The 23,065-nt window shown below is 42.4% G+C and overlaps 1 protein-coding gene across 4 annotated transcripts in view; it reads left to right on the forward strand.

The window, feature by feature from the left end:
• Positions 1-23,065, forward strand: part of EIF2B3 (eukaryotic translation initiation factor 2B subunit gamma) — a 104,933-nt gene that overhangs the window by 65,917 nt on the left and 15,951 nt on the right. For all 4 annotated transcript variants that reach the window (XR_008974459.1, XR_008974458.1, XM_057425858.1 and 1 more), the window contains 4 exons: positions 3,085-3,215; positions 3,847-4,040; positions 8,139-8,216; positions 8,833-8,981. Coding sequence is in view for 2 of the 4 variants with exons in the window: in XM_057425858.1 (XP_057281841.1) it covers positions 3,085-3,215; positions 3,847-4,040; positions 8,139-8,216; positions 8,833-8,981 (552 nt within the window). In the remaining 2 variants the exon portion in view is untranslated. The remainder of the gene's footprint in view (positions 1-3,084; positions 3,216-3,846; positions 4,041-8,138; positions 8,217-8,832; positions 8,982-23,065) is intronic.

Here is a 23,065-nt window from a genome sequence, read left to right on the forward strand (position 1 = left end):
TGCACCATGAATTTCAACTGCCCCGTTGTCTTCATTTCTCCCCATGTATGCACTGTCTTTTCCCAACATCCCACTTTCTTGTGACCTGTATGGATGGCAGATTCCATCCCAGCGACATTTCTTCATTTTACTTGCTTAAAATGTGATCAGGATCAACCCCCTTTCAGAATTGCTGCGGCCTGTTGTTCTCACAGGACTGAAACCACGTAAAGTGCTTCAGGGATTAGTCCCCCCCGTTTCTCTCTTTAAGCAGCAACGTAACAGCACTCTCACTCCTTCATGGTTTAGTTGAAAACCTACTGCTTTCTGTCAAGGTGTAAACAGGTATGTATAACTGCAAACATCACATCTTAGGGACTGAAAGATCATGAAAAAGGCTCGTCACTTGGGCTAGAATTCATGAAAGCATGTTTGTTTTGGTAAGTGTTTCTCAAAAGCAGAGATTTTATCCTCTCTGCTGTCTGGATTTTGCTGTGAGGTATCAGAGCAGGGTATTTTGAGCTGGCTTATAACTGGATTTCTGCCAAAATTCTGTGTGTCCTCCCCTCCTTCCAGCCACCCCTCCACTTTCTTTCTCCTGGGTCTAGTAGATTTTTCCTTATGTTGGTCTCAGTGGGTATTTCATTCTTACTTCTTAGTGCTAAAGAAAATAACAAGCTTAGAAACCAGGGGGATGCCAAGTTTTAAAACCTGAAGAGAATAAAAAAAGGCTTTCTTCAGCATATACAGTCTTACACTTATTTCTCCTTAATGTAGGCACACGTAGTTGAGGATTTGATTGTAAGAATTTTTAAGATACTAAACTAGAAACCTTTCTGGTTTGTTTTCTCCTAAATCTAGGTTACAGGCCAGTTGGTTCTTCCAAACTCCTCCTGATTTTTTTTCTCTCCTGATGAAGGGTCTTCAGTCCTATCCCTCCTTTGATTTAAATTCCTTCCCTAGTCCCAGCCAGATGTTTGGTTTCCCCCGCTGTTGACAGTCAGATTATATTCTCACGCTCTCACTTCGTATATCCACATTTGCAAGATCTGTCACCAGAAATTCCCAAATTTTTGTCACCAAGTGCCTAACCACATTTTTTTTTTTTAATACTTTCCAAAGGCAAATTCCTCTGATGTCGTAGATAAATTGCTTAAACAGCAAGCAAAGTCAAACCTTCCTGGTTTGCCTTTTCCAGTAAGAAGGGTGTGTTTCTGAGCCACATCTTATGGATGACTTGGAGATTTACTCCACCTTTGCTGTAGGAATGTGGCTAGCACATCAGAGAATTGCAGGAAAGCTTCAGGAGTTTGGCCAAGAAAGATTAAACCATCAAAAACCAGGCAAAACTTTGTCTTTTCCCCTTTCCAGTGCTTTCATTTCCTACTGTGTTGTGTTGTCCGCTGCATCAGACTATTTAAGACTGCCAAATACTTGGATATTTTATAGGTAATATATCTTATAAATGCCATGGCCAGCCTCTGAGGGAAACACAGGATTGTCGGTTTTGGATGGAGTATAAAACCCAAGCAGGAAATCACTGCTGAATGGCACAGCTGCAGGCAAACAGTGTAAGCTAGTAAACTGCCCATCTGCAGAGCCACACGTGTGTCGGAGCGCGGGGCCAGGGCGGCCGTGGCAGAGCGTGCCTGTAAGTGGTTAGCAGGGAGAAATTTGGTGACTAAAGAATGAAGTGTTTTGCTTCATTAGTTCCTGTAATAGAGCTATCTGAAGGTGATTATAATCTTATTTTCAAGAAGGAGGAGAGACTGAAGACTGGAGATTTTCCTTGTCTATAATGAAAAATGAAAGCAGGGTTTCAGATCTGGGATGGGTTAGATCATCCCACTGAAGGAGGGTGGATGGGACACCACCTACAGTTGAGGACTGAAGGAAGTGTTTGTCAAAAAAAAGGAAAACACTTCGCTTGATCATAAGGCTGAACTGGCAATCACATCTGAATCTTCTTGTCAGAGTTATAGACAGGGAAGACTGTTATGGTCCTTAGATCTGCTCCACTGTCATTGACCTGAACAGAGGCCCGGGCAGGTTATGAGTTGCCTGTTTCTTAAAGTTTGAACTGTTTCAGATCCCCTTTTGCTATAGGTTTTCCCAACCAAAATCACTTTCAGGATACTCATTCTAGTACTTCCCTTGTTTAATTTAATCTACAGTTAGTTCCTAATTTTTCTGTCTTCTGTTCTAAGTAATTCTTCTTTCTTTGTGAGTTATCATTTGTGGAGTTCCCCTAGCCAAGCTCTCTGTGTTAGTTCTCCCAATCCTTCCTCTGAAGTTTAGCACTTCCTCTTATACATGCCAAGTTTGAGTTCATTTTCCGCATGATTTTCCCAAGCACTACTTTAAATAATCCACAACTCAATAACTAAATACAGATTGTTAAAATAATGAAACAACAACAATAAAGCTCTTTTAAGACTGCATCTCGTGGACTCCTGCTGTAAAAACTATTGATTTGTGGCCTTTTCCAAATACCTTATTGAAAAGTAAAATTATCTTCTAATAGTCAAAATTAAATTACCAGGGTTATAATCCCATTGCACAGTAGACTTTCTACATTGATATTTGTCTACTGGGGAGACTTTTTCCTTGATTCATTGTGATGTATAAAGCAATGCAAGAGGAAAGATAATCTAGTGATCCAGGGTCCTTGTTTAAAGCATTTGTGGCTGCTTTGGTTTTTGCTCTGTAGGCACTTTATTCTCTTTTCCTGTCAATCGATGCTATTTTTTTAAGCCACATAAAGTGGATTTCAGTTGTTGTCATTATGATGTTGGTACTTTCCGCACACAAGCATGAATTGCAGGATGATGCCATATTAATTTATAGACATCTCTGTTAAAATAAAGGGGAATTAGTTCTGAAGATGAAATTTTTTCCTTATTTTGGATTTTCCTTTATTTTTTAATGCATTAAGGAAGCATGTGACTAGTGGACACTGTCTTAGTGCCAGATGTCTCGGAGTACCCAGAATTCTGATTTGTCATCATGAAGAATGTTCAAAATGTCTGATAATGTTATGCAAACAGAATGAAGACATGCAAGTTTTAGTATTTATGGCCTTCATGTTTGCATCTCCTTCCCCAGATCAATCACATCTCTCCGGAGTGAGCTGATTCCACATCTGGTTAGGAAACAGTTCTCTTCTCCTACATCATTGCAGCAAGGACTAGACAACAGAGAAGAGGACCAGAAGAAAAAAGAACAAACATCCCTAGGTCAGTACAAGTATCAAAGATTGGATGGTTTTAAAGCCCATATACTAATTACTGGGTAGAGTACTGAATGAGCCTGAAACACTAGTTTAAGGATTTGGGCTTTTTTCCGTTATACTTCATGATAGCAAAGATTCTTTCTTCAAACAATATTGTGCATTGTATAAATTTTTTTTGTCCTGCCTTATTTTGGTGTAAAATGAAACCAGATCAGCTGAATGCTCTGTATGTTCTCTCTGGAATATATTCAAAGTAAATGCACTTTTGAAAATGTAATTCTAGGAGGGAGTTCCTGAATTGCGTACGACAACAGACTAGGCCTTAACTACCCTCCACTGGAAACTGGACAGGATCTCAGATCTTGAAACTTATTTTTAGCATTTCCGCTGTCTCCTTGTGCGACCTTGGGCAAAACATTGCATGTGTCCTGATCCCTTGATTCGCACCTGCAGAATAAAAATAAGCACTTACTCACTCTGTGTGTGATAAAATCTGTTAATGATTGCTAAGTATCTAGCCATTCAGATGATGTGAGGCAAAGATTTCCCTTCACCAACAGTATTTTAATAGTATTCCTCTTCAGAAAGCATTTCATTAAATCCTGTCTAACTTTATGCATGTGTGTGTTCTCCAGACATTTACAGTTTCATAAAGGAAGATAATAGCTTGCTGAAACCTGCTGCAGATAACTCCTGTTGGAATGATCATAGAGGAGATATGAATGAAACTCTCCATGAAGGAAAAGTGCGCTGCTATGTCCATATAATGAAAGAGGGACTTTGCTACCGAGTGAATACTCTTGGTTTGTATATTGAAGCTAACCGACAGGTGAGGAAAATACAGAACTGCCATGTGGGAATACTGCAGTAGTTTATGGGACATGTCAGCCTCCAGGAATGCCTCCCTGCGATACAGCTGAGGAACGTGTGGGAACTGAACCAACACCATGTTACCTACGCACATCACCCTACTGGTTTCTGGATGGGGACATGAGGCCTGGAAACAGTTCTGTCACTAATTTACTCCATAGCTTTGATATAGCTAAGAAAGTCCCCACTTCACATACTCCTCTGGTTTTTGGGGGTGGTAAGACCTGCAGCCAAAGAGCCAAGAATTGTGGAAAATAAGTCTCGAAGTAGCTTTGATAGTTCATTTAATCAGTGTCCTCCATGCCCTAAAGGCAAGATCAGTTCTGACTGGACTCTTCCTAACAGCTGTTTATCTCAGTGATTATGGCAAAGGTTACTAATGATTTGAGGAAGTCGTAAACTACCCATACATTCAAATTGCCTTCCATTCTAAATTGCCTAATGCTTTCCATTCTGAAAGAATTATTTTATGAAGAGGTTTCACTACAGTGGTGCTCTAGGTACAGAGGTGAAATGTTGACCTGCTGCAGCTTTCACGTTGACACTACCGAAAATTCATAAAAGAAGAGATCACAGGGGAGGATTACAGAAACCCTGTGCTAGCTAATGAGCTGATGATTAAAAGCTTTTGGGGGGGGGGGGGGGGGGGGGGGGGGGGGGGGGGGGGGGGGGGGGGGGGGGGGGGGGGGGAGGCATTTTGAGGGGTTATTTACTACACTGGCTGATGCAGTATATAAGTTCTCATTGCACTGTGCTAGTGATGAACTTTGTTGCTTGAACTAGAGGACAGTTTCATCTAGTTTTGAAAATCAATAGGGAGTGCAGTAGGGAAGGACTCAAGATCTCTGGAAGTGGGGCTGGGAGAGCAATAAAGTTGTATTTGGGATGCTGGAAGTGGTCACTGCCTTGCCAGTGCTCTCAGATTGAGCTGATTCCTTTTTAATAAAATGAATGGATGAATTTATGCAAATTAAATTGCAGCATGGCAGAGTGAGTTTACACACTGGAGCTCTTTCTCCTCGGTGCCTGCAGAGGAGCACAGAAATAAAGTGATAGGGACATGAGGAAGAGAGGAGGGGCACTGCTGTCAGATAGGGAAAACCTTCTCCAAGAATATCAGGAGCGAGTGTGCCCAAAGGGTTAAGGGAGAACACCACTTGCTGGGGGAAGTGTGCGTATACATTTGGCAGCAGCCACTTCAGTAAAAAGTTATTGAGTTAAGCCAGTCAGACTCCATGTGGGTTTTTTTGTGTTGTTTTTTTCTTTCTTTTTCTTTTTTTTTTTTTTTCTTTTTTAACCTAAATATTCTACATTTTGGTCAGTGCAGGAAATGTGTTTGCTCCTGGGTGGTACATAGAATTAGTGTTTTGAAATCACACTGGGGCCTTCAATGCTGGAAAGGATTCTCTTTGAATTTTTTGCTTTTCCAGGATGGTAAAATTTCTAAGGAAACTATGTGGAGGTATAACATAAAATGGAGCTTAATGAGGGGTTGTGAGAAAGGAGTTCCTTATTTTCAGTGCCACTGCATTTTGTTTCTCTTGCAGATTCTCATAAAAGCTACATGTTTAATTTTATCTGCTTTTTTTAACCTGTTTTGACCATCTCTGCAGAAGAGTTTCTTGTGTCTTGTTTGCTCTTATCTTGGTCTTCACAGACCAGATTCTGATTCCCTTGCTGCAAAGCCAGGACCTATAACTTTGCTGTCCATAGAGGACAGACTCATGGAGGGAGCAGTAGCTGTCCAGCCCAGTAGCCGTGGGAAGGAATGGCATCCTAACCCATTGCCCTTCTGGTGAGGAAACACTTTGCTCACAGCATTTCACTTCCAGCTGGGTTTCTGGATGCCTGCAGCCTGTGTGTGGGCAGGTGGGTTCAGGAGGGAGTTATCTTCAATAGCAGGAAATAGTTTCTTTGTAAGATGAATTAAATCCAAACACATCTTAAACCTTCCCTTGACCCAGGCACTCCCTCTGACTCCTGCCCCCTATCTAACCTTCCTTTTCAGAGCAAAACGCTTGAGCTGGTAGCTTTCTTGGGTTACCCCTCAGGCTGCACAACTATTGACTGATTCTAATAAGGGCTTTGCTCTGGCCAGTAAAATCCTTTATTTATTTCACCACACCATCTTTCCACTGAGGAGGGCAAGAGGTTTTCCTCATTTCTTTCCCTTCCCAAAGAGCAACACTGGGTAGTAGGAATCTTTCCAACCTATGCTGTAGGTATGTTTTGGTGTGTGTTCCTCTCCGGATCTGTCTGTTGTGGCCGCCTAGCTGTGTGTCAGGTGAGGACAACATCCTTTCAACAAGCCAGCACCATCCAGGCAGATTGAATTAGTTTGTGGTGTTCTGGTAAGCTGGTGGTTTTCTGTAGCACCTACACCTTGGACTGAGAGATCTAACCTGCTCTTGGTTTTTAAAGAACAAAGAAAACACAAGTCTAGTAGGAAGGACCGTCTTCAAGATGTAAAGAACTACAGATGTGTAAATGTCTGCTGGGGGCAACAGGCAGCTTCAGATGATAGCACAGAAGTGTGAGCTCATCTGAGCTCATCTCACTCATCTGAATGTAGCATCAACTGTGAAAATTCTTATCATAGGAAAACCAGTGCTGCTTATTCATCCTTGCATGCTGGAAGAGAAATGGGCTAGTCATATTATGAATATCCAAATAATTTCCTGCAAATATCTTCTCATTTGAGATGCTGAGATATTTTTTTTCTCCTCTGATCCCAACTTCAGATCTGTGGGATCTCCTTCTTGAAGTTCACTCCCTAGCCATCAGCTCTTGTGATCCCAGCTTTCTAAGGAAGTTGTTTTACACAATCATACCGTATGGCAGCTTCTTCATAGCGGCTTTGGAAATTGCTGGCAAGTCTCAGCCAAATTAATCTCAGAGCAATGGAGATCTCCAAGATAAACTTTCCTAAAAGTTTTGTAAAAATAGGTGCCTAGGTAGGGAAAAGAGAGACTTAATGAGTACCACTTCCTCCCCTCAGGCAAACCCGGTTACACCATCACTGTGCTGAGACTCCAGTTGACATCCCAGATGGACAGTCAGTGCATGCATCCTGGCTCACCCTCTGTATCTGCTGTGTTTCTTTGACTGCCATCTGTGGCCTACCAAGGTGCATCATACATTGCATCACCACTGCAAGAAATGCTGTGCAGCAGTATATCTGTGTACTGCTGTGAGACTCCCACCTCCTCTGAAATCCCCACCCGTGCTGTCATCACCTCTTCTTTGGTGTGTGACCTTGGCCCCAGCCTGACGCCAGGAGATGCAGAGTGCCTCAGGCTGCTCTTTCACCCAGAAAAGGAGGAACGATGGAGTGATATCCCATCCTCCTACAACACTGGCTCCCCTTTCTTTTCAGGAGCCAGTTCAGAATTGCTCTCCATGGATTTGTTCTTGGCTACCTCATGGGCTGTGTCTCTCTCTATTACCATTGTACTTTGTCTGCTTATCTAACACCTGCCTTCTCTCTTTCAAGAGCCTTTTCTTTTACAACTTTCTACCATCTGGAATAGCCACTTGATCAACTTCAGTTTCTGCTTAAACATCTGAAATACTGTTTGTTGCCTGTACTTCAGCATACTATCTTACTGAGTGGGCTGAACATAGTCATCTTTCCGTGCCAGTTTAATGATGTATATTTAATACCACTTGCTTCCCTCTGAGCAGTGTAAAACAACATTGATCTGCATTTGAAGTGGCAGATGCTGGACATTGTGATGTACAGGATGTCACTGTGTTAAGCTGGAGCCAGCCTGCTTGCTGCTGCTGATCCTATGCTTTCCACAGGTGGGAAGCTGAGTTGAGACATGCAGTGTGCACTGCACTGGAAGAGTACCTGTTTCCCATACAGAAGGGCAAGATGATAAATCACACTTATCTGGTTGCAGATTTAAAATGCAGGAACCTGTGTTTTCCTTTGAGTTAAATGTTTATGGTAGATGCACTAGTGCAATGGGAATCAAGACCATCTTTGAGCTGTTTATGTAACTTGAGGGTACAGAACTGTGTGTTAACTTGTGATGTGGGTTTTTCCATCCAGGTTCCTAAACTATTGCTTAATCTGGGTCTGGAAGAGCCGCTGGTTCACGGGACAGCACAGATCACAGACAGAGGCATGGTAAGTGTTCCCTTTTCCAGTCTCTGCTCTTTTAATACAATCTTTATGCCCTTTACTTTAAGAACTGCTTCCTAAAATTCAGTTCTACTGTTGGAAGTGAAGCTGAGTTTTGAAGTGTGGAATTACAGTGTAGATGACACAGCCCAGAGTCTTGGTCTTTAGAAATGTTTGGTAAAAAGTCTGTCTGTCTTGCTCCCAAGTCAATAGTCTCTTGTTTCCTAATACCAGTTCACAGTAGTTGAGCAGTTTACCTCCCAAAGGACACCAAACTCAGAAGAGGCCAGTATTTTAGCTGTGCTTCTTGCTGAAGAATTTTGCTTGAAAACCAGCTTCAAGTCTCTCTTACTATGGTTATTTTATTGCATGAGGCCTACAGAGCAAGACTAGACATTGGAGTTTTACCAAGCTAATAGACCTTGGGGAGACTGTCCAACTGTCTGAATATGGGATGGGCCTCAAGTTTCTAGGTCTTTCCTCTGCCAAGAATCCCTAAGGGTAGAGCAGGATACGCTTTGATGATGAGTGCTTGAGACGTGCTGTTTGGAAAAGGTGTATGGAGAGCACGTATCAGACATCTCTGTGTGCTTTTGCTAATTTCCATTCTTTTCTTCCCTAGGTTGGATCAGACAGCGTCATTGGGTCATCCACGCAAGTGGGGGAGAAGACATCCATTAAACACTCCATCATCGGCAGCATGTGTACCATAAAAGACAGAGTTAAGATAACAAACTGCATCATCATGAATTCTGTTACGATTGAGGAAGGGTATGTCACTTCTTTCTATCTCAGTCCCCTAAATTTGCAGTTTCTTTTTTAGATGGGTTCTGAGTCAGTAGTTTTTGCCCTGTAAGCAATCCTCAGCCAGAACAGTTGATATCGGGGGGGTGTGTTTCTAAAGACTGAGTCAGTAGTAAGTCTCTATAAACAGTTTACAAATGCACAAGTCAAATTAATTAACATGCTGCAGTCATTCAACATAAATTTCTTCTTTTTAGAGGAGATCATACCATATTCAGAACGTGCAAGTAAGTTAAGTGAATGTATGAGGCCATATGGGCTTGTGTGTCATCTTTCAAAGCTTTTTTTCAGTAGCTCTGTCTATGAGCGTACCTGAAATATTTGAGTCACAAAGCATATTTTCAAGTGGCACACTTACCAATTAGAAATGTTCTTTGAACATTACAGCTTCACCCAAAATGTCATATTCTTTGGCCCTTTTTTGTCATCTTGCAGCTTTTCTTTACCATGGCATATGCTGAGTAATAGGATAAACTAATAAAGTTTTCAGAGAGAGTATCTGCCAGCTAGCAAAGGTTTCCCATGCATTAAAGACACTAAATAGGTAGCCTTGAGCTGTACATTTCCAAATGTGGGAAAAGTGGCCTATCTGTAATTGTTGATGTCTGCATGCCCCCATCTTTCCATACATCCTGGCTTCCTGTGGATGTCAGTGGAAAGGAAACTGCTGATTGAGTCTGTGCAGGCCTCTATAAATTCCCCGCTCCTTCATGGCTTGAGGTTTGCTTAGGGCCTCAGGAAGAAGGCCAAACTCTTAAAAAATGCCAAGTTGGTTCTGAAAGTTGCATATCTGAAAAACAAAAAACCCCAAAGGATGTGGGGTCTATGGAGGATACTACTGTTACATAACTAAATTACAGGCAAGTGTGGTACCTAACTGCCAAGTGTTTATCTTTAATAGAAATCCACAGTAATTTCAAGCACATAATAAATCAGAATTCCATTGAGTATAGAAAATAGCTGGTTTCCAGTTCAATCACAAATGGATCCAGTATGGCAGTATCACAGGCACTGCTGTCATTAGAAGTACCAGAACTTCTCTCGTTTGATCCTGAGACCCTCTGTCATTTTGATTAATGAATTGATGCCATAGTCATAATTATATGGTTTTGCGTATGAGGTGAGCGGCTCTACCATTAAATCACAGAGACAGCTAAGTGTATGAATAGTGCTGGTTTTATGGAGAGTCTCAAATCAGCTTGATTCTGTGCACTGGTATATAGCATTATTCTCTTCTAAACCCTAAATCGAACTCAAAGTCATTATCTTAAGCATTTCACAGAATTCCACAAGCATCATAAAGGTGAGATATTATTTTTTAAAGAGGGATAAACTAACTTTTGGGGTAACTTGTGAATTTCTGGGAAACAGTGTCATCCCTAGTCACTCTCAGTGAAAACAACATAGCCACCATTGAGTGAAAAACCTCACCAGGGGTTTAACCCCTTCAGCTTCTCTCTGGTTACTGCACACTGATGCACTGGAATCAAATGAGTAATTGCTCCTCTCCAGCCAGAATTAAGATCATAGAGCTTTATTTCAAAGCATACAATAATTCATATTGTGTAGATCTGGACAGACACTGAGCTGATAAAGTATTTCTTATTGCATCATGGTAAGCCCTAAGATTAGAGGGGTATGAAGTCAGGCATACACAGGTAGTGAGATAAAGAAGTACTCTAGCTGCTGAGTTTTATTGAAAGAAATCTTGCTTGAAAGGTAGTGAAGAATTTCTATGTATTTTGACCCTCTTTCATTACTTTGATTAAATCTGATAGGTTTTTTGTTCAAATGCTGGTGATTCTTAGGCATGTTGATGGATCAATTTGCCACAGGTGGATAAATTATATGTGGTTTTGCTTTAAACTACCCACAATGGACGACAGCTCTTTACAAACATCTCTTTTCCCAGGTGCCTCTAAAATAACTCAGGCTTTATCTAATCACCAACTTCAGAAAACGTCTTGGGTTTTAAAGTCACTGTATGTTGGCTGATACAGGTCAAAATGAACATAATAAAGTGCCTTGACAGGTCTAATTCACTTTTTGTTGTATAGCAAATGTCCGACAAGTAAGCCAATTTTAACACCATCTAAGGTATTGTATATTGGAAACTTCTGGAATAGCACCGCGTCATTTAAAGAATATACATTTAAAGCTGACATGAGCAGCTTCACCAAACTAATGAACTATTAATGCCCTAGTCAAATGTGAGTGGTAAGTGAAGGCTAGTCCCAGTAGTGTTCATTGCAGTAACACCAACTTGAAGCCGGCTTAGAAAACTGCAGTAGGGCACATATGGAAAAGACAAAGCTGTTTAGAGAAGAAAGAAAGACTGGGTGAATCATTGCTGAAAATCAGGAGAGTGGAAACAAACAAATGCAAAAATTGCTCTGCAATCTAAGTTTATTTATCAAGAGCTACAATTATACATGGCACTGCCTTGGTAATTCCCTTGCCACTTACATCACCTTAGCTTCTCTGGGCTGAATCTTGCCTGTCTTTTTGTGTGTTTGTTTGGTTTGCCCCATCTCAGCTGCAGAAGTAATCAGCAGCTTTGGTTCACTATGTCAGTATAGAAAAACAAAGCAGAACAACAAACAAACAGATTAAAAATATTTATTTCATTATGGTCTTCCTGTAATGTGATTTGAGGATCCTGTGACATAGTTCCTGAGCCTTCAAGATCCACAAATTACATCTCCAAACCAGAAAAAGGTTTTGAATAGCCTCACCACATTAGATACCAGCTTCCGAAATGGAGAAGTAGATTCTTTCTGCGCAGATGGGAACACCACAAGGTGCTTAGAACAGCACTAGGTTCCTATTGTTAGGCTGTGGTTGGCTCATAATTGGAGAAACAGAGGTTATGACCTAGATGATGATGACCTTTCCCAGCTGAATGGATCAAGGAACTTGGACAGTGCCATTGCATACTGTTTGCAAATTATGATCCATCCTCCAGCAATGGCTGGTGCATTTGATGCTCTGGAGGACCAGTAGAAGGGGTTTTTTGTTTTTCCTGATGTGTAGGGTCTCTGTTACATTATACATGTCTCCTGTGAAGTGATTTGAGTAGATATGAATCCCCCTTAGAAGAGATTACAGAGGATTAAAGAAGTTAGTAACACGGGCGAAATAATTGCTAGTCCTTTCTTAATGTGTTTCCTACTGTGCAGCTAATTCTTCCATCAATGAGACAATAAAATAGCGAAGATTACATATGTGCTGAATGATGGACATACTTGACCAAGCTGGGAGGGATGTAATTTATACAACAGCCCAAGTGCTGAGAGATGCTGACTGCCCAGGTGACAGCCTGCAGTGGGGAAAGGGTTCTTGTTTCTCCCTGGATGACTCCCCAGAGCTCGGTGACAAATGACTGCACTGAGTTACATAGCTGGAGAAAATTGACTAATTGAGCTGAAGTTATTGGTCACTTGAAAACTTTGTATATCTCAATGCTCCTGCAGTAGCTGTACGTCTCCTCAGTCTCTAGAGTAGCTTGAGTCTGCCCCTTTTCTTTGTTCTGTTTACATTAAGGGTGGTGCAGTGCAACAGAGCCACTGGATTGAGTGTCATTGGTGCAGGAGTTCCATCATTAAAGCTCGCTTGCAATCTGTAACGCTGGCAGACTGACTGAAGTAGGGAGATCATGCCATTTGCAAATGAAAAGTGATATCTGGAGATTTACTCCCCCAGTGAACAAGATTGGCAAACTGGTTACAACAGACAAGGAGAAGGCTGAGGTACTCAACAACTTTTGCTTCAGTCTTCACTGGCAGTCTCTCTTCCCACACTTCTTGAGTGGATGGATGGCAAGACGGGGACTAGGAGATCAGAGTCGCTCCTCGCTGTGAAAGAAGATGAGGTTCGTGACCACCTACAGAACCTGAAAAGAAGTCTATGGGACCTTGTAAGATGCATCCTGGAGTCCTGAGGACAAGGGATAATGGTTTTAAACTAAACAAGGGTAGATTTAGACTAGATATAAGGAAGAAATTCTTTACAATGAGGGTGGTGAAACACTGGGCCAGGTTTCCCAGAGCCATGGTAGATGCCCCATCCCTGGAACCATTCAAGGTCAGGCTAGACGGGGCTCTGAGCAACCTGATGTTGTTGAAGATGTCTCTGTTCATTGCAGGGGGTTGGATTGGACTAGATGACCTTTAAAGGTCACTTCCAGCCCAAACTGTTCTGTGATTCTAACTCTACCCTGATCTCTTCATAGAACAGAAATAACTGTTCTTGGGTTTCGCAATGAATTATGCTGACCTGAGCATGATGTGATTCATTTGGTATACTCGGGCACATTTAGCTTCCTGGAAATGAAACCTAGATAATGGAGGGATGAATTTAGTTACAGATTCCTGGTTTTGCTTTTGTTTTAGAAATTGGTGGTTGGTTTGGTTTTTGTGGTGGGTTGGGTTGGGTTGTTTTTTTTTTTTTTTTCCAAACATCAGCTTTATTTTATCAGTTTTGTAGTTTTACTTTGCTAACTTCTGGCAGTAGGAACATCTAATTGCTCAGATCATACAGGACCTTGTGCTGAAGTGCTCTGAGCATTACGAGTAATATTAACAGGAAAAGCTTGTTGAATTCTTTATTCCATCCCTGCAGATAAAGATTTTGAAATCTCTTGTTTGTTAGTAAAACTATCCCAGTGTATACACTTACTGAAAGGATTTTAGCCATTTTGTCATGCATAGTATATCCTTTTTCCTTGGCTGTGGAAAATGAATGTTTCCCTGGGAAAGATTCAAGAGATGGAACTATAGTAGAGGAAGGATTTTTGGGCTACTTTAGAGGTTATTGAAGAGGAAAGCATGAAAAGCTCAGGTAAATACTGAGTCCACAGTAACCCATGCTTTGAAATGGTCTTGTTGACATGCTGGTAATCAGTACGGCAGGGCTCTGTGGCAGATTTAGTCTCCAAAATGAAGTATTTTGCTGCTTTTGTTCCTTCATGGAAATACAGGAAAGCCTTTTGTTTCAAATGATGTTTTAATGGAAGTCATCAATAGGGTGCCATGGTTATCAGAGGGGTGACAGCAAAATGCAAACAGCCCAAGGTCTGCATCAAGATTTTACCTCCATTGCTGGAAAGTACCAGATCTACACGAGTAACCAAGGGAGCTCAACCTGTCTCACCTGTAATTTTATCAGAAGAACTGCTCATTGGGAATGATTGGTTTTGGATGATGGAAAAGACAAATGAAATGTCTGGTCATCTGCTTGCACAGGCCAGAGAATTTTAGTCGGCACCTGCTGATGATCTGCATTTGAAAGTTCAGGGTCAATTGACCACCTCATGTTCATTTTGGTCCCCATTTCCATTTGTAATATATATACACGCACCTCTGTTCCTGCGTGTTTTACACTCTGCAGTCAGAGATGCTCTGTGTGGCACAGGGGCTTGCCAGCACAGGTGTAATTTGTGGGGTGTAGAATCACAAGCTCTGACAGGCAGGTACTGCCTGCCTCTGGTATTTACATTGCTGACATTTAACAGTTCTCTGGCTGGAACTCTGCAAGGTTCCCCCTTGCAGGTACACCAGTGTCTTTATCCTGGTGTCCATCGTGTGGATATACTTTGATGCGATGTCTCAATAGATTATTCGCTTTTGATCTCCCCAGGCTGTATCCCGAACTGGGAATAGCAGTGAGAGAAGGAGAGGAGGTCCTTCTAGGAAGGAGTTTGCAGCAAACAATTGCCAGATTGCCCAATGTAGTGGGCAGTCTCATTTCAGGATCTAAGGCCAGGATTGCAGATGTGACAGAGGTTAACGTGTGTGTGTGTGTGCAGGGGCAGGAACTATTGAATGATAACCTTATCTCCTTATTGTGTCTGTAAAGCTTACAGCAAGTTGTGGAACTCCATAAAAACATACTACCCAGGAAGAACAGCTGAAATTCCCCATATGACACACTGCTGTGGTTACCTTTTGGAAAGGGAAGGAGTTAAAAAGACAAGCAGATACTTTTCAGGTCAGGCTGCACGTGATGGCAGAGTGTGGCAACATCAGGGAACTTGGAATGCAAGGGAGGTGACACCAAGCACTGTGGGTTACAAAAGCTGTAGGGAGGTGATGTGGCTATTGAGGATAGAGGTAAAGTAAGGTAAGTCCCATGGATGGGGTAAACCATGGGGAGTTCTGACTCCCTAGGCAGAAAGAACAGGCTGGATTAAAAACTTGTGGAGGAAGGACTGGCACCAAAAATGTTGCATCAGCCAAAACTAGCATCTTCTGTGTTCAGTCATATGAAGACAAGTGAGCTATGTTTTGGATTTGTTAAAGGTGTTCTGGCTACCTGCATAAAGTAGATGGCACATATTCTGTAATGTCCCTCAGTTGAGGGGACTGGCGAGAGACCACATGTGACTGGTTAAAGGCTACTCCGGGTTGCCACATGTCTCCAATCTATTGCTACTTTCTATGAGAAAATGTACAAAGGAAGAAAACAACAAGCAAGCCGAGCTGGATTGACTACTAACTGCAGATTGATTGTGAAGTTTATTGGTTGTTTCCTCAATAGTGCCAAATCAGCACCTGATGTAGGAACCCTCAGCGGTTTGAAGAAAGTTCTAATTAAAACCAGGGTGGAATTGAGCATTTATAGGGGTTCAGTGCATAAGTAGTCTTTTTCCCCTTGGATAATGGCAGTACAAGGGAATAATCCTATTGCCAAGGCAACATTTGTTGAAATTGTATAATATATTTTACAGTACATTCCCTCATGAGAAGGAATGAGGTTAAGTAAGTTCTTTCCAGCACCAGAGCTTGCAAAGCTGGAAATAAACATTTGCTTATGCTGGGATTCCCAAACATTTTGTATCTTGAACCATTTTTTAAGATGGCTGTTGTCTTCTGGATACTTTGTCTCCCACCACCAGTTGCCCCTGAACTATCTAGCCCTAGAAAGGAGAATGAGGTTAGAATAGGTTTAGCAGAAAGCACATGGAAAGTGAGAATTTGATTCTGAAAAAGCACATGCTCAGCTTCAATATATGGATAAAGTGTATATATGGATAAAGTATATCATGGATATGGTTAAACAAGAATGTATGAAGAAAGCTAGGCATAGTCCTTGACTGTAAAAAGGGCTCTTACTCCTCTTGGTGATGTAGCAGTTACATCCTGTCATTTCTGTCACACCTCTCGGTTTTAAACTGTAAACATTTTTGGTCAGGAACCATAATTTTCATTGTACTGTTTAATTCAATGCACATGCTGTGTAAGATACTGAAGAGAGACTACCCCTGGCCATCAGAGTTTGCTTTCAGAAAGATAAATGGAAGAAGAGAGGGCAGACTAGGAAACCACTGAGCAGAAAGGGTTAAGCTACTTGCAGGGCTAGTTTTCAGTGACTTTCAACTGAAGTCAAATTCTACTATATCTAATGTATTTAGGATATGTCTCATATAGTACCTGTTATCTTGTGAATGTCTGAACCATTATTACTAGCAGCTTCTCAAAAACCCCTAATGTTTTCTTCTGGCTAGCTTCCTGGTACATCAGTCTGTCTTAAATAAATCACCTGTTCTTTAATCTCAGATGCAGATGTTTCCCAGATAGCGCAGGGAGCTCTTCCCAATTTTCCAAACATCTTCTACATCAAATGTTGAACTTAAAACACAGGTCAGCTCTGAAAAGTGGCATTTTAAAACATCGCTCATTCTGCTGATCTGCTTCTTCAGGTGGCCAGTGGTACATCTGACTTCAGAGCTATAAATAAGCTTCTGCCTCCTGGTAGCCACATGGGTCTAATCAAAGAGTATGGAGATTTTTCACAAGCAGCTGATTGCTGTTGAGTTTTTGTGGGAATTCAGGTTTGACTGTCTCTGGTGCTCCTGAAAATCTTCCCCAACTTGGATATGGAAAAGGAAGAAATGATCACATTGTGCCAGGTTTGTGCCTGTAAGTTCCTAAGGGGACTGTGGGATTGAACAAGTTCCGCTTGGCTCTAAGAAGCCAGGCTCAGTTTGTAACTGACATTTAGAAAACCTTTTTCCTTGTCAACATAGCAACACATGGTGCAGAAGCTGATTTAACCAGTAATGTCCTATGGAGGGCTATAGGTCTTAACCCAGAATTGCCCTTGGTAAACCCCAGAGAACATGTCTTTCTGCTGTGTGTGCCAGTTACTCTGCTCAGCCTGACTGTGCCAGCTAGCAAGAAAGTAAAGCAAGCCCAGAGATGGGAGTAAGTATATCATTTTTCTGCTTTGTTACCTTCACATAGACAGCGATTGCTTTTCCCAGTCATCAGCTAAGTGTAAAATTGTGCAGGACGTGGCCCTCCCACTCTGCAAGAGAGAATGCAGAGGGAGGTCAGTTTCCCTGTGTGGGGGGTTTCCTGGTGTCAGACTCCTTGCAGCGTGCGTTTGCTGGAGTGTGCAGACCCGAGCTTGCAGCTACATAAAAGACTGCCAATTTGTTTGTTCCAAGATCAGCTGGATTTAACTGAAGTTTCAGAGGTGAGGCACAACCTTCCAGGCGACCTCCCCCAGCAGCCCAAGTTTCACTTAATAAAACACATTAAGGTAGGTTTGAGGCAATCCTGTAAGGTCAGTTGAACTTTCACTGGAAAATACGAGTGCTGGCAAGTATATGCAATATGTAATGCAAAATGTTTAGGGTGTGGGGAAGAAGCGTAAAGAAGCCATACCACAGTGATGAGCTTGGCTAGAAAAGAGACATGAAACAAGTTCCTTAGTGAAAACACCCTCAGAGAGGGGTGAAGAATTTAGGGGGGTTGGTAGAATGATTTTGTTACCCCCAAGGGGAAAAACAGGAGATCAAAGCCCAAATTCACTTAAGAATGCTTGCTTTGAAATGTATCTATAAATTATAGCATGTACTGCTGGCACCTATTGTAGTCTTTGGTATTTACTTGAGTGTATATCGTGAGATTCACAGTGCCCTGAGTTCACGAGGAAAACCGTGTTGGTATAAAAATGTATTGGTGTGTAAAGCATGTTGGTGAAGGCAACATTTCAGGTTCTCCAGTTTCCTAGTAATGTTTTTGGCTCTTCCCTGTTTTCCCATGGTCTTTGTGCCTCACTCCTGGATCCTGTGTCCTAGTCACTGACTCGCTAGCTAACGGGATTCCTTGAGGGGTTGCTCATAGGTTTTAGAGCTCTACCCTTCTCCTTGCCACCTCTCAGTGTTATTAAGGTGCCTGTTGTAGCTGTTATCTTCTTGGTCAGGGCAGAATGGGATGTTGCTCCCAGGGGAATCCACAGCTGTTACCCCTCAGTCAGCAAAGTAGCTGCCGAGGCATGTCACCCTTTGCTTTTAACTCCTGAATCAGTCTATCTGTTCCGTAGCTCATCTGGAGGAGCAGGAGAGTCGGCTTCTTGGCATGGCATAGCAGTACCAACAGGCTGTCCTAAGCTCTGTGCTCCAGGCTCTTTCTTCCTCGTGAGTGTATAGTTTTAAGCGTTGCATTTTAGACACCTCATTTGCTTTGCTGCCCAACAAAGATTATGTCGGGGTTTTGGCACAATTGGATTAAACTAGCAGTCCTGGATAACTTCCACTGGCATTTCAGGAGATTTGCTGTAAGGCAAACCTGTGACATTCATACCTTCCTAAGCTTGCACAACTAGGGCGAGAGCTGCAGTTGAGGTCTTGACCTCAGTTACTTAAGCCCCTTTCTCCCAGGAGCGTTCATCACTTTAATCACAGAGTCCTAAATAATCAGTGGGTAGCCTGTAATTAGGGGGTTGTGTCTTGGACTCCTGCAGCCTGCTCCCGGTGTGCTGAGCGCTGCGTATTTTGATTTCCCGTTCCCGCAAAGGATGTTTGATCTCAGATTTACACTTTAGAAAATTAAGAAGGGTACAGCACCTCAGTCCCCTGGCAATCTTCCTGCTTTCAGTGGTAGGTGCCTTGCTTCTCCTAAGTATCACAGTGCTGCGGCAATTGACACACTTGATTTAAGAGTTTGATTTATAGACCGATATGCGGGCTGAAAGTCAGCAGTTCCAGGGCTGCATAAATCAGCCTGTCTCTGGGACTAATACTTCCTTATTTATAATGTCGATAGGAGATGGAATTCTTTCTCAGTTCTTTACATTTCTTTCAGATGTAATCGACCACCCTGTCCTTTGGTTTAAAGCTATGTGACTTTGCCACAAACAGAGGGAGGGAGAAGTAAGCCGAGTCGAGGAATTGCTGTGCTATAAAAGCTCCATATTGTATGCTCTTGGACTTTGCTTTCTCCCAGCTTCCTTCAAGCCCACACAAGAGATGGACTTGAGGTTTTTTGGCTTTCTTCCCCTCCCCCCTCCCTCCCTCCATAGGCTGACCTTTTAGAAAAATAAATAAAAGATAAAGAAGGACCTGGAATGTTGCAGAATGTGTGTACATTTTGCTCTCTGTTGTTTTCTGCTGGGATTAGTTGTTTACAATGGGGGAAGAGAGGGAGGGCAGAGGAAGGGAGGTCTGTGGCCTTAACTGAAATTAGTGGCATTTCAGAGTGATCTTGTTAGGTGGTCTGCAGTTTAAAGACCTAAATCCTTGTAATCCCCCCATGCCTCCTTGGCCACTACTCCTTTTGCTCTTGTTCTCTCACTTCCAAAGGAAAAAACCCACCCCAAAGTCAGCCTCTCTGTAAGACACACGCACGTACGTGTGCACAGACACAGACGTACACGCATATGCTTCCATTTGCACGTTGTACCTGTATTACAAATTAATGTTTTAGCTACATCTGTTCCCACTACAGGACTGGGCTTGTAAAATGCTCTCTGCAGACGTACACCGAATGTATTTTTATTTATTTTCTCAAAAACACCCAGCTGCCAGACTTTCAGTTTGTGATTACACTTACAACAAATTCAAATTGAAATTTCGGCCATAAATCAAACGCCCCAAATTAGTTCCTCTTGTGGGTTTGAACATGCTCTTTGGATTTTAAGGTCAGGAGATATCCGTTTTCACCGTGCTGAAAAGTTTAAAAATATACTACATTTTCAGGGAGGGGGGCAGAAATATGGTTTGCATTATAAAGCAGTACATCAGATGTGTGTGTATGCACACACACGACAGTGTGGATGGAGCTGGATGCTGTTGGAGCACCTTTGAGGACTAATAGCACCTAATTGTTAAGCAAGGCAGGAGCCACGGTGGCTGTTTAGCCAAGGAGAATATAGCAGAGTGCCCCAAGATGTGACAGTAACCCTGTAAGAGAATAAAAGTTTATTCCTTACTCTTCAACTTAAAAAAATGGTAAAAATTAAATAAACACACAAAATACTTCTCTTGGCAGGCTTTTATAACATACTTCTTGAAAGAAAAAAAAGGCATTTGCAAGTGGTTTCAAAATGGCTGTGTTACATCTGTCAGCGGGTGAAGGGAACACCCACAAATTGTGTTTTTATCTCTTGAAGTTTTGTTCCACTTGAGCAATAAAAGCCGGATTCGCTGCTGGTTTGTGTGATTGGGGTAATCTGAGCATCGAGTATGGTTTTAAAACTCCTGCATTTGGTTGGGTTTATAAGTTTTAAGAAACTCCCGGGGTGGTGGAGTTCTTGGGTTTTGTTTTACCTTGGCACTAGGGAAGGGTTGGTTTGCAAACACCTGGCACAGACAAGTTCATCTTGGTTCCCTGGCCTGTCCCTCCCAGCAAATGGTTTGGCAAGAACTTCCCTTATCTTTGATGTTAATGTCATCAGCAGTTTCTTGGTTACAATGCTAGTTGAAAAACTATCCCCAAGTAGGCTCTGAACGCACATGCAGTATTCTCCAGCCTGAACTCCAGACCAACAGCTTAAATCTCCTCTCTGCTGGGGAATATCCTCCTGCATGAGGATAATGCTGAGAGGTGGAGTGCACTCACAGCTGCTCTCATGCTCAGAAGCCATGATAGATGGTGGGAACCTAAAAGTTTGCAGGGGAAAGCTCTCATCCGCCTGTCTCAGGAGGAGGTATTTTGGAGTGTGCATTTTGGATGGGAGCCATTTCAGTGGGAAGTGAGCAACCTCTCCCATCACCCTCACTAGTCCTGCTGAAAGCCAAGTCAGGGTGGCAGCGGTGGGCATTCCTTCCTCCCTAGAGGAAGACAAAGTTGCTCTCAGTGATTGCTCTTGCGCAAGACGATGGCCTGAGCTGCTGCACGGGCACATGAAGCTATTGGAAAGGAAGCAGATCGTGACAGTGTGAGAGCAAAGGCAGGCAGGGGTCTGCTGTGTATCTTTGCCGCTTTTTATCTTATTAACATGTTAGTAAAAACCTTGCCAAGGCAACCTGAGCTGGTTACTTGTGGAATAATTGCTCACGTTGCCTCCTTATAGGTCAGAGGAGGGGGAGTTTAAGTGAGTTAAAAGAATAATTGTTCAGAGGGGACAGTCTGTTCAAGGGGGGTCGTAACTGCTAACCGCTGCGACTGAGGTCCGGTTTTATTGCTTTTACTCCTGCAGAATTAATGCTGGTTTTGTGGGGCAGATGGTTTCTGCTCTGACTCACACAAGCAACAGAATCGTAATATGTTTAATGGCACATTCTGTACACTAGATAATAATGATGTGTGAGCAGGAAAATGCTAGGAATTAATTTTAGGATCAGCAGTCTGGAGTGAGGAGTGATGTTTCTCTCTTCTCCTAAGGACCATGGCTGGCTAGCTCTCCATTCAGTACAGAATGGAGGCTCAGGGCTTTGACCTGATACCAAAACTCCTCTATGCTGTTAGTTCAGACACCAGAGTATCAATTCTGGCCATGGGGCAGCCCAATGGTGTGGTTCAGCTGTATGTCACTAGTGCAATGAGTAGTGGTGATGCTTGTGACCAAGATGGGGAATGTTTGCAGGTCATTGAACTGTGGCACCCACCATGCAGAAATTCATGACTGAGATCAGCTGTTCAACTGAGGATAGCAAGAATATTCACAGTTGTTATAGTTAGTATTAGCAGAAATACTGGGGAGAATATATGAAATGCCGTGCTTCACAGCAGGGTTAATATGGGGAAGCAGATGACCTGCGTCTCCCTGGCGTTACAGATCTTGCTTACACTTTCTTCCCAATCAGCTGGTATGTCAGACTTAGTATTTTTAGACACTTCTTAGCTTGGTGCCTTCAAATTTTGTGTTTTTCAATGACAGTTTGTCCTCTTGCTTATCTTTGCACGTGTGAACATAAGGAAACAAATAATTTGCATCATAGCTTGTTTTTTCTCTGTAGCTTTGGAAGGAATTTATCAGTACTTGTGGTGCTGAGTGAAGAGCATTTCAGGACACATCACTGACACTAGTAAAGATTCACAGCTTCCATTTTACTGCATGGAGGGGCTCAGACCAAACTCACTGAGTATCTCTCAACAGGGGAGTTACAAAGCCAGCACTTGGACTCTGAATTTCCTTCCTGTCTGGACAATCAGATGAGCAGATTTTTAAGCTGGTTATCACAGATTCAAACATATTTTGGAAGATGGTTATCACAGATTCAAACATATTTTGGAAGAAGGTGACTTTTGGTAAAGTTCCATCCTGTGTAGCATTTCAGATGTCAAAAGACTATGTGAATGTGAAGATATCCAAGGAAGATGGAGCAGGTCCAGTGTGGGTTACATTGGTTCAGTGCAGAGTAATTACGTTTGGGTGCTTGAACGTGAACAAAGCCAACCAGCTGAGGTATTGAGCTGTCCCTTCTCCCAATCCTTGCTTAGTGCCTGGCAAGCTGGAACATAGGAAACTTCCGAGAAAAATGCGGAGGCAAGGACTGAGCTCCTCTTTTGAACTGGGGAGCTGAGCAGAGAACGCACTGCTGTAGTTACCCAGACTGTCTGTGAAAACACAAGACCTGATCCAGGTCCCAAGTCCCAAGCCATTGTCTTGTCCATGAAATCCTCTGGCAGTGTTTATTCTGTTAAGGAAATGTAGAGGAAAGCTGTTCTAACAGGAGGGGAAACTGGAAACCCTTTTTTGCAAACCCATTCTGACAGCTGGCATTTCATTTTTTCCAGCAACTGGGTGTGAAGATCAGGAAAAGAATAGTGGAGTTCTTGAAAAAAGAGAGAACTGAACCTGCTCACAGGATCATGTAGCAA

The sequence above is a fragment of the Pezoporus wallicus genome, unplaced genomic scaffold (genome assembly GCF_028554395.1).
Source record: "Pezoporus wallicus isolate ANWC-B61680 ecotype Strahan unplaced genomic scaffold, APGP_CSIRO_Pwel_v1 contig_13480, whole genome shotgun sequence".
In the NCBI taxonomy this organism is placed as follows: domain Eukaryota; kingdom Metazoa; phylum Chordata; class Aves; order Psittaciformes; family Psittacidae; genus Pezoporus; species Pezoporus wallicus.